Source organism: Pantherophis guttatus, chromosome 1 (genome assembly GCF_059756535.1).
Source record: "Pantherophis guttatus breed Tessera chromosome 1, ASM5975653v1, whole genome shotgun sequence".
NCBI classification, from domain to species: domain Eukaryota; kingdom Metazoa; phylum Chordata; class Lepidosauria; order Squamata; family Colubridae; genus Pantherophis; species Pantherophis guttatus.
Window position 1 is genome coordinate 106725405 of NC_142063.1, and position 12476 is coordinate 106737880.

Here is a 12476-nt window from a genome sequence, read left to right on the forward strand (position 1 = left end):
GATACTTAATTTAGTAGCTGGAACAGTGAAGTGTACAATGGGCCAGAACACATAGCTGTAGTTGATTGGTTGGAGAGTGCTGGCTGTTGCATGAGGCAATCTATGCTGTGATTGGTATGCAAGGGTGGTATTGATTTACCTTTGCTACCGGTTCACAAATGTGAGCCCGCGAGTTCACTTTGCTCACACGCGACATCTCTGCGCATGTGCAGGACCTTTTGCGCATGTGCAGAGCACCAAAAATGGGAAGTGATGACATCCAGGAGGGTGGGTGGAGCCTCCCACAGCCACTGCTACTGGTTCACCCAAACCAGATAGAACCAGATGAATACCCCCACTGTTGATATGGTCTGTGTGCTGTACTTTCATGTCATTGCCTCATGATGTTCCTGTGTTCCTGACTATTTTGTCTGCTGTAAATATAAATGATAAATATATTTATTTATATAAAACTACAAGTTCTTGTCAGTCTCTGACTTCATTTGGACACCTGTTGCACAATTCCCTGACAATGTGTAATGGTATGTTGGAATGACCTTGAAAGACAGATACAAGAACAGCAGACTAGACAGTCCCAAAGGTATTTTTTCAAGAGGCAACTGGACTTTTTGTTTTTTCTTTGAAGACGTTTCGCTTCTCATCCAAGATGCTTCTTCAGCTCTAAATGAATGGTGGGGGAATGGAAGGATTTATATTCCTTGCAGACAGTTGGTCATTTGCATTCTTTTAGTAAGTCGTTAAGGCCACCTGGAGGTTTATCTGTGTCATCAGGGTCATCTGAGTGGTGCAAATGGGTGTGGAGCCTTCTTGGAATTGCTGAAAGGACTGTGTTGTAGACTGGAGATAGATGATGTCATATCCCTCCCCCTCTGTTGAGAGAGGGCTGTTCAGTTTTGATATAGATGGCTTCTTTGACCCCTCTTTCAAACCAGCAGTCCTGTCTGTCCAAAATATGGACTTTGTTGTCTTCAAAAGCGTGCCCTTTGTCTTTTAAATGCAGATGGACTGCTGAATCTAGTCCTGTTGGAATTGTTCTTCTATGTTGTGCCAAAGCAGACTAGACAACAGTCACACAAGCAGCAACTGAACCCAAAGAAAGAATATAGATGTGGCAAATGTTTCACAAGGGACCTTCTCAGACCATAGACTGTAAAAGTGAAGTGGGGTAGGGGCTGGGGAGAGAATGTATTTCAGATTTGCAAGAGTCTGTTAATGTAAATTAACAATATTTACATTAATTTACTATAATATAATTTACAATAAAGATAGAACTAGTACTTCTGGGTATGCTTTTTGTCTGGAGTACTTCGCAATATTGACATCAATTTTACCAGTCTGAAAGTATCTCTTCTCCCCCTCCCTTGCTTTTCAGTCCAAGAAATTAGGGAGGATCCCTTCTGAGATGTTTACCCCACCTTCCTTCTGCAGGCTCAGCTGCCTGTCTGATCATTATCTAATCTTCAGTTTTTCCATGTGTTCCCCAAGGCCATTCCCCAAGGCCATTCCCACATACCAATACACTACCAATTAGCCACATAGGGTTTGTCAAGGATCATTCTGCCCAAGCCCAATTTCCAAGATTTTGAGATCTAAATAAGAACAATGTTGATTCCAGACACAAGGAAAGTAGGACCAGTACTTTTGTGAAATTTCCAGGATAAGAGAATGTGCTCAGAATATGTATTTTTTTTCTCTGTTCATCTTGAAGTTCCAACAAGCCTTGAGTCACTCAGCTATGGGTCTAGAAATAGTTGGACAGATGTAGTTTTCAATAACCAGTGTCTGAATTTGGTTTAACATTTGGATTTCATTCACAAAGTTTTTCATTCCAAATCAATCAAAAATAAAACTATTTTAAAACAAACAAACATCAATACAAAAATGCAAAACATCTGGTAGGGCCCTAATTGTAACCAGACAGGGTAGATTGGCTTAGTGTGATGGCCATACAGTATGATGTTCTTCCTTGTCAGAGAAACCACAGGACTCTCTCTTAAGGGAAAACTAGGAGCTCCCATACTTCTTCTAGATGAGTGAAGATATACCAGTTTACTCAGGCATTTGTAAAATGACAAGCTACTTCAGGATTAAATTTATTTTTAGATTGCCTTTAAGATTACTTTTCTTTTTTATGGTAAACTTTCATTTAAGTTTTATACTATATTGTTATTTTTAAGTGTCCTTATTTCACTATTGATGGTTTTATATATGGCTTTATTGTATTTTTACGAGCCATTCTTGGCATCTCCAGGAGGAAGAAGAGAAATATTGAATCAAAGCATTCATAAAAGATGTTTTATTCACACCTAGTCTTAAATTTTTATAGAACTAATTTAGTACTCTAAGAGCCAGTTTGGGGTAACAGTGAAGGCACTGGGCTAGAAACTGGGAGATTGTGAGTTTTAGTCCTCCTTAGGCACAAGCCAGCTGGTTGACCTTGGGCTTGTCACCCTCTCTCAATTCTAGGAAGCAGACAATGGCAAATCACTGTGACTGATTGCCATACTTATTCCTACCAGCATCAAAAGTCCATGATAGTAGATGACAAAAAGAAATATAAGATTTGATACTATAAAAGCATTCTAAATGTTGAAAGAGAAGTTGGAAAAATTAAAATCATGGAGATGGATCTAGTTTTTCTTATTTTAATGTAAATCACTGAGTTAAATTAAGCATCTGCAGCAGTATTTCCCCTCATCTGCAACCTCTTAACCTTCTAGAATAGGGGTGTCAAACTCACGTCACAGCAGCATCATGTGGTGTATCAGGACTTTTTTCCCCTTCGCTAAACCGGGCATGGGCTTAGCCAGTGCATGATGCATCTGGCCTACAGGCTGGGAGTTTGACAGCCCTGATTATAAATGCTTTAGAAATGATACAGATGAGAAATGAGAGACGAGCACCAGGCTAGAAACCAGGAGACTGTGAGTAGCACTTCCACTTTAGGTATGAAAGCCGGCTGAGTAATTGTGGGCCACTCATTCCCTCTCTGCCCAGCTCACCTCACAGGATGGTTGTTGTGGGGAAAATAGGAGAAGAAAGGAGTATTAAGTATATTCACCACTTTGAGTTATTAATAAAAATGCAATGCAAAATTTAAAAAAAAAATCTTTAAAAATCAGCCTTCACTGTATTCTACAGAATTCTAGTTGGCACCTTTCTTGCTTTAAACTTTTTGCCCCATCTACTGCCAATTGATAGAAGTTCAAAAAGCACAGATAAAATGCCTTACCACTTATAGCAGATAACAGAAGAACAGAAGAACTGAGTTGGAATTGATCTTGGAGGTCTTCTAGTCCAACTGCCTGATCAAGCAGGAAACCCTACAACATTTCAGATAAATGGCTGCCCAATTTCTTCTTAAAATCCTCCAGTGATGGAACAACCACAATATCTGGAGGCAAGTCATTCTACTGATTAATTGTTCTAACTGTCAGGAAATTTCTCCTTGGTTTTAGGTTGCTTCTCTCCTTGATTAGCTTCCATCCATTGCTGCTTGTCCTGCCTTCAGGTGCTTTGAAGAATAGGTTGACCCCCTCTTCTTTGTGACAGCCCCTTAAATATTGGAACATTATTATCATGTTCCAATAGTCCTGGTCCTTGTTTTCATTAAAGTAGACATATCTAATTCCTGCAATACAATTCCAGTTCTTTGTATGTTTTAGCCTTCAGTCCCCTAATCATCTTTGTTGTTCTTCTCTGCACTCATTCTAGAGTCTCAACATCTTTTTTATATCATGGCGACCAAAAGTGGATGCAATATTCCAAGTGTCTTGCCAAGGCATTATAAAGTGGTATTAACACTTCATGTGATCTTGATTCTATCCCTGTGTTAATGCAGCCTAGGACTGCATTGGCTTTTTGGCAGCTGCAGCACATTGCTGGCTCATATTTAAGTAATTGTACACTAAGATTCCAAGATCCCCCTCACAGTTACTACTATTGAGCCAGGTACCACCTATTCTATGCCTCTACATTTGGGTTTTCCTGCCTAAGTAGAACCTTATTTTTCTCATCATTGAATTTTATTTTATTAGATAGTCCATGTCTGTTAAGATGAGTCAATGGCCCAAGAATTCAAGAGTATTTTTTAAAAAAAAAACTATAACAAGAGCATTAGTAGAGACCGAAACTTATAGGAAATGGACAAAGTATGTAAACTGATTATCAGTGTTCTTCCTATGGCTGAAAAAAAAAATTCAGCAATTGTCTTCTAAAAGCATTTTGGTGTATAAAGCTCTCTACTCCTGTTAACCTTATTCATTCTATCCATGGAATTTCACCTTCTACAAATATCCTTAATTTAAGAGTGTGGGAGAACACAAGGTGTGGCTAATACATAAAGTTCCCACTTCAGCAACCTCACACCTATGAAAATTAAGATATTTACAGGCACAGAGCCAACATAGTCAGGCATGAGGCCATTGTCTCAAATAATTGTTTTCAAAATAATTATTATTCCAATTCCCATGCAGTTTAGGGCCAAAGAACCTGTACAATAAATTGCTGTAAACTAACAAGATTGGGTCTCTTAGCTATTGTATCCATTACTCCAGAGTGCTCAAACTAACAAGAGTATACCAGAGTTGTTATGTTTTGCTTTTGGAGTACTCAGGCATGAAGGTTAACATTTATTTTTGTTCCGATGTTCTCACATTTGGTATTTCTCAGGGACTTTCGGGGTTCAGATGATACCCAACAATTTGGGTATCTTTGTTAGACACACCATCAAATACAACATTTAATTGATTCAGGCAGAAATCATTCATATTTGAAAAGTTCTCTGATATGTAGTATCATAATATGATAGACCTCAAATGTCAATAGAGGTCACCACTCTGAATTAACCATTCAACCACTGTTTGAAGATCTCCAGAAAAAGAAAAATACATCATGTTTCATGTCAAACTGGCTAACCGCTTATACAGTAGTAAAAATTCTGAGTGGCCTCACCCCCATCTATTCTCTGCCTCCCAAGTCCCAGCTGATCAGGAGGAAATGGGGATTTTTCAGTAACCTTCCCCCGGAATGGGGTGGGAATGGAGATTTTACCGTATCCTTTCCCTGCTCCGCCCACCAAGCCACACCCACCAAGCCATGCCATGCCCACCAAGCCACACCCCAGAATCGGTAGTAAAAAAGAATTGAAACCCACCACTAGTAAACATACCTTATCCTTTAGGTATTTGGCATGAAAGATGGTTTCCAGACACTTCATTGTCCTAGTAGCCCTTGTCTGAACTTGTCACTGTCCTTGAATGGTATTGCTCAGAACTGGGCATAGTAATTCAACTGAAGTCTGACAAGGGTAATAGTATCTTCCCAAACTTGCTAATATGAAGAGAAATTTGGGAAGCTGTGACTAACCAACTATTAAAGCCCTTTCAGTTTGTATTGTAACTCTACCTGATCTCAGACTCTGTACTTTGTCAGGATAACACCCCCAAAATCTTCCTTTCAGAAGGAAACTCTCCCCTTAATTCATAGGCCATATGAATTCTCCAAAGTTGCTATATTAAAATTTCTCCCTAAAGAAAACACTATAGTCTCTAACTGGGTAGAAATTCTGAAATTCCAGAATTTCTTGCCAGCAGTGCCATTGTTGAATAATCTGGGAAGGGATTCAGAAATGTCTAGGATTTCCAGGTTAAGAAAGGTGTTTATGAAGGAGAAGATTCCTTTGAGTCAAATTCAACTTATAGAGATTTCATGAACATGTCTACATAGTTTTCTCGGCAACAACTCAGATGATTTGCTATTATCTTCCTAAAGGAAATGTATGGTCAATTAGCTAATTCAGACATGCACAGCAGTTAACAGAATTGAGCATGATGATTATTTTAAATGAAATGAAATAATATGCCCAAACTATTTGGAAAATGTATTTGAATGCAATACTTTGACATTACCGATAGCTGCTTTCAAAGCTCAGGTTATATTTGTAGCAAATAATTCTCTTAAAGACTTTGACATTCTTCTTTGAATCTTTGGTAGCTGCTACTGAATATTTAGACTCTGACTCAAGAATGAGCCATCTAAACAATTGATTTGAATCATTTAAACAGAACTTTGTAGCACTAAGGACTATTCTTGGTCCTTCAGTGAAGTACCAGTGGGTAGATTTGAGAAGCTGTAAGAACAAAGATTTAAACTAAATGAAATGCAGTTCAGTTCAGTTTAATTCAACTCTTTAGAGGAATATCATTACTCTCATATGTTTAATAATTATATAATTAATATTTAATAATTTTCCAATCCATTCACACTAGAAATTACTGCTCTATAGCTGTTGATGTTGAATGAACAAAAAGTGAACAATGCAATAGAAATTGTAGTGCACCTTCCTTTCCTTTATAGTAACCAGGTCTATGAACCCAATCAGGAGAATGCTTCAATTTTTTATGGAACAATTTTGGTTGACATTAAGAAGGCTGCATATTTTACATCAGGCCTATGTTGCTGCTTTGAGTAGCTTATTCAAGTCATAGATTGTCACTGCAAAGTATATTAACAAATTATACTATAAATTTGTCCAGGGAAGATCTGGACATGCTATAGTATGCAGTATATTACACCAGTTCAGAATTATCAGTATTCTTATTCCAAATGAAAACTATTCCAAATTATATTTTTAGACCAAAAGTGGCTAACATTTAGCACTTCTTTTCTTCAAAATTTATTTAACTGTTTAGCACTTCATTTATTTTAACTGTTATCCAAAAGGCACAGGTGATATTATAGAATGAATCTGGCTGTACTCATCCTAATTTGGGGTGTTTTGCTGAGTTCTGGGTGCACTTTTACAGGAAAGTGCCAAAGCATCTATTTCCATTACTATTTTAATAATTATCAAAACATCTCCTTCTTGGTCCAAAATCATATACCCACTGAATTCTGGAAGCAGACATATCTGCAAGAATAGTTTTTAAAAAATAGGATAACAAAATAACAGAATTGGAAGGGACTTTGGAGATCTCCTAGTCCAATCTTCTCTCAAGCAGGAAAGCCTATACCATTTCAGACAAACGGTGGTCCAATTTCTTCTTAAAATCCTCCAGTGGAGCATCCACAACTTCTGGAGACAAGTCATTCCACTGATTAATTGTTCTAACTGTCAAGAAATTTATCTTTAGTTCTAGGCTGGTTCTGTCCTTGAGTAGTTTCCACCCATTGCTTCTTGTTGTGCCTTCATGGTGGCTGGTAGCTGCAACAACATGAGCAAAGCCCTACCACTTTTTAGTGTCTACCAGGGGCTTTTAATATGCAGCCACCATCTCAACTTTCTTCATCATCCCCCTGCAGACGTACCATCTGGCATTGTGATCTTCACTGGCTTCAGGTCCCACAAAAATGGGCCTGGAAGATTGGCATGGAGCTATCTATCCCTTTTGACTACTAGCAAACAAAAAAGAAAGCTTGAACACTCAATTTTTTTTCTTTCAAAAAGAAAATCTCTACCCAGTTCTGCTTCATGAAGCTCACTGAAAAGAATAGGAGGTGCCCAAGAACACACCTCACATTCATTTGCATGGGATTCGGACAGAGCTATTTTATGGTGGTTTGTGTAATGGAATTGCATTTAATCAAACTGAGTTTTATTACACTATTATGAATTGAAGTATGTTTCCTGTAATTCTTCTTCAACAGACCTCATCCTGTAAACAAATATCATTTCTCAGAGCTGAAATATGTTCCTTCCCACTGAGTGGTGAAAGTATAAACCCTGAGAGAAAGAATGAGATTTTAAAGGAGATAAGGTCTAGTTCAATGGAAAGAAGCCACCTTACTTTTTCTTTTCTTTCTTCCTTTCTCTCTCCCTGTCCTTATTTCCTGTTCATGCTATTGGTATTGCCAAAAAAAGCATTATTCCATTTTCAACCAATAGCATGGATGTTCAAGATTTTTTTTTTTTTGTAGTGTGCATTCTTAAGTGAAATTATCTGCTTCACATTTCTTGGATTATGCAGCTGGTAATGCGATTATCCTTTGATTCTTGTTCTACTCCAAGCTCTACTACAGAGTTCTCAGCTCACAAGGTATGAAACTGCAAATATAAATGAGTAATTGAGGGTAAATGCATACTTTGTGAAAACATACCTTCTCCTGCAAATTCTTTTGCTGGTCTTCAAAGAAATATTCAGACTGACGTAGAAACAGGGGAAAAAAATGGATGCATTAATGAATATATGGCAAGCTGCTATGAAAAGGATATAGAATGTCCCAGCTTTATCAGCTGCTATCAGCTTCAGTGACTAAATGGACCTATATTTCTTCAGGACTCAGATCTACACTTTTATGGTAAATACAATTAAATGGGTTTGAGTAAAAGGTTATAATATAAGCCAGATCTATCCACTCAGGTTACAGTAAATAAGATAATAAAATGAAAGAGGTTATTTTTTTCCTCTTTTTCTAAATAGCATTTCAGTGTGCTGAGCCTGATAAAGAGAAGATCCTGTTTGGCGGCCACTCCACTTTGCTCAGCTGTGGCCCTCTCAGGAAGAGCATAGAAAGAAGGGAGGGACTTGCATTGCTACTTATAAAACATCCAAGCTTGAAGACCTGAAGCTAGAAAGTGGCAGCAGCAGAACTGTCCATTTTCAGCCCAGACGGGTGGGGAGGGGGAAAGGACTCATCGCTATGATTTGGTTATTTCTGGTTCTCCTCTGCAACATCATGCGCAGCTCAGGTAAGTCAAACAGCAGCAACTATCCCATAAAGAGATGCATTATTTTCAGCTGTCCTGTTTTTAACATCAGAAGTCAAAATGTTCAGTTAGAGGAGGCAATGTAACAGGGTTCCATTCAACTATTCTAATGGTAAGGTCATGGAATGGCCCAAAAACCATTTTCCTTGGACACTTTCAGGTGGACTTCCCAACTGTTAACCTCAAGTCAGAGAGTCAATTTCTCTATCTGTCTGTCAGTCAATGCTATATGAAAAAAGTTAGTCTGTGTAAATCTATTGAGGCAATGTTGAATGATTGAACTGTAATGTCCCAGGTTTTTCCTCTTTGCAATTTTGGGAAACTATTTTCTGCTTTTCATGCCACTGTGACACAGGCAATAACCTTCCCAATATATAAAACCTGGGATAACATGCATGTTCTTGACTGAAAGAAAAGACAGATAGATAGGCACAGATATAATGACACTATTTGGAATAATTTAACCTTCTTTTGATGCTGACAATTTATCAAAGATATGCTTCTGGAATGATTATAAAAATCTTCAATTCAGATTTGTCAATTAAACTTGTCCTGTGAATTTTTTGTGAGCAAATCACTGCCTTCCACAGTCAATCCAAAGGGCCACATTGTGCACTCCAAGAGTGAGTGGGCATTCCTTTTGCAGTGAAAACCTTCTTTATTCCCAGAATTGCAGGTATATTGTCTTTGGAATTAATTTGCTTGGTTAATAGTTGCTGATATTTCATACAGATTTGTATAAATAGCTCTATTGACTACTATGAAAAAGCTTCATATTTTTTCTTCAGGACTGTGTTATATGGGAACTGTTTCATAAATCATTTGTTTTCCTTATTTCTCAGATCAGAGCCATTTGGAACATTCAGACCATTTATTTGGTAAGTTTATGGAATATAAATTAGTCTTCTGAATTAACAAGCGTATTGAGTTTCGCCATCTCTCTTCTATCTCTTGGAATTTCTTTTGGTATTGTTATGGGTCTGTGGCACTTGAATTGTACTGTAAGTGGCCTTGGTCATATTTTTGCAGGCCAGAGAGTTTTGGAGACAGATGGTTATCCTTAACTATGGTAAACCAGTGATCATACCTAATTTGGCAGCAGATATGGTTCTTGGGAGAAGATTCCTGTTTGTGAATTCTTTGATGTTTGTTCTTTTTCATCTCTTCCTCCTCATGCAGTTAGAATTGGTTCTTAGGCCACAAAAAAACATTTCAAACATATAGATTTGGTTGTTTAAATATTTTAGTCATTTTACTCTGAAAATTCTATATTTATTTATTTTGCATGATTTTCAACATCTAATGATCCACTTGAAAATACCACATAATTATTGCAAAGTGAACCAGTAAAAGTGCTCTATGAAGAAATGTGCAATAAAGCTTTGCTTTAAATTGACAGTCTAATATGTAATCATACCTATGTTTATTTAGAATATATGTTTATTTAGAAGTTTCATAGATTGTTAGCAAGTTCTTTTCTCAATATTCTCAAATATTGCTTTGGAAGATAATCAAAGAAATGTATCTATTTGTCTGGACATTAATTAAGCTTGTGAGAAGTCTAAACATGGTCCATAATCTTGTGGTCAGGCATGACTTCTATAAGGTAGCACATCTCCTCCAGTAAATGGTGCCTTACCTGAAAGAAATTATTGATGGCTACAAGCTAACTTTAGTATTGTTCAGCTAGCAGCATCTGTCTGGCATGGTATGCAAAGGGGAAATTGCTATCAGGAAACTCAAGAGCAGGTTGGAGTAGCAAGGCTCCCAAACTGAAAACAGACACATTAGTCTGTACCCCAATAAGGGCAGGTGGGATTACAAAGAAATGAAGGTGTTTCATTTGACCAAAGCTTTGTTTGCAGAGTTAGAATTTGATTGAAAAGGTAAAGCCAAATAAACCGAGTCAATGATATAGCTTCAAAATCAGGAATGAATTTATGGTAACAATTGGTATAGTCCAAGAACTGGTGTATATTGCAGAAACCCACACTTGCTCAATTAGTGAGATCTTTGGTCTCAGAGATATACACAGTTCACTTTGACAGTGGAAGCCAGTAAACTTGCTTGAATACCTATTCAGCAAGGTACTTTTGCCTTTCTTTCCCTCAATCACTTCAAATTAAACATAATTAAACATTCTTTGGGATTTGCAGTCCCTCGGTTGCATGATTGTACAGTTCTAGTTTCTTAGCCAGCTTACCCTGTTTGGGTATTTTTTGTATGTGAAAATTGCTGCTTCTCTGGAATTAGTTGCATGTGCCTTATATGTTTTAGCAATAAAGGATCAGGATATCTGACACAGTATCTATATCGTTATTAGTTCCAATAATCTATTCTGACAGCAAATCTGGCAAAACATACACATTCCAGGGTGGTTATTGTGTTTCAATTTGTAGGCAACTTCTGTTTTTGCATTTGAGACATAAATTTCCTTCAAAACAACCTATAGTGGTTTGTTTATTTGTTTGTAGTGGTTTTGATCAGGCTTCATATCAATCTATTATGAGTTGTACTGGGTTATATAAAGGAGAATGGATGGGAATATTCTGTGACTTAAAAAAGCAAAGAATACCCTTGAAAGCCACTTTTTTTTTCTGCTTTCTCTTTGGCTTGTAGACAGTGAGATCAGATAGTAAGGTTAATCTTATCTGCAAAACAAAAAAAGAGTGTACTTCTTCCTCTAGAGAAAAATAGATATTTTTTAAAAAAAATTCATGTATTCATAAAAACAGATCAGATACATATAATCTAGCAATTTCAATAAATTTAGTAGCCCATTCTCATAATTATCATTTCTTCAGCTACCAAAAAATACTTTCTGCAGGCTGCAGTTGGCAGTGTTTAATGTTATTGTATCATTCACATCTATTACACATAGTTGACCTGAAATATATCTGATCTTTCCAGCAAGCCTTTAGGAATGAGCATCACTATTACAAGAATCTGCAGGACAAAGAAAGGGGTGAGATCAAGTAATAAAACATCTCTTATGATGCTATAACGCATGATTTATAGGAAAGTCAGCTTCTGTTCTCTTTCAGGCTCCCTGACATTAATATGACTAGTTCTTTTCATTGAGGACAGATCTTCTAGCTAAAACCACAAACTGCTGTAGATTAAATATTTGACTAGCATGGCAGCCATACAACCCCAGGAAAGGATGTGGCTGCTTTAAAGAGTTGCAAACCACTGCTACATTCATGGCCCTGTACTCTGCATGCACTCTATGGTACTACACAGCACATAGCATAATGTCCAGCAATACCTGTAATTCAGTGCAGTGTTGATTGCTTAAAATAGTTTCCATTTCCTTTAAATTTGGACTCGTCCATAGTCTTTTATTTGAACCCTTTTGACTTTAATGGTTTGCATTTGGTTTTGTGCAAGTTTCAGGCCTTGTTGCTAGCCTTCAAATAGCTTTTAGCCACTTTCATCCTAAACTCACAAAAAATGAAACACTTCCAAATATTGTAAAAATGCAGCTTCGTTTAAAACAGCTAGGTATAGAAATCTTAAAAGATACTCTTTAAAAAGAAAAAAAAATCTCATATGGTCTAATACACCAAAGTCTGGTGCAGTCTTGATCATACTACACTAACTCAAAACAACTGGCAGCATCAAGCATTGGAAGTTGCAAAAGGCTATCATCTACTGAAAAGAATGAACATTTCATTTGTTCAGCTGTTTCAGGTTTCTCCAGGTATAACCTGTTCTATTTTTCTTGGCTGCTGGTCCTTTTGTTTCAATTACTCCATACTGAAAGATT

The 12476-nt window shown here is 37.1% G+C and overlaps 1 protein-coding gene across 1 annotated transcript in view; it reads left to right on the forward strand.

The window, feature by feature from the left end:
* Nucleotides 1–7973: 7973 nt before the first annotated feature.
* Nucleotides 7974–12476, forward strand: part of MUC6 (mucin 6, oligomeric mucus/gel-forming) — an 83640-nt gene continuing 79137 nt past the window's right edge. The window contains exons 1-3 of the mRNA XM_087883298.1: nt 7974–8036; nt 9550–9585; nt 11618–11672. Coding sequence (XP_087739424.1) covers nt 7974–8036; nt 9550–9585; nt 11618–11672 — 154 coding nt within the window. The remainder of the gene's footprint in view (nt 8037–9549; nt 9586–11617; nt 11673–12476) is intronic.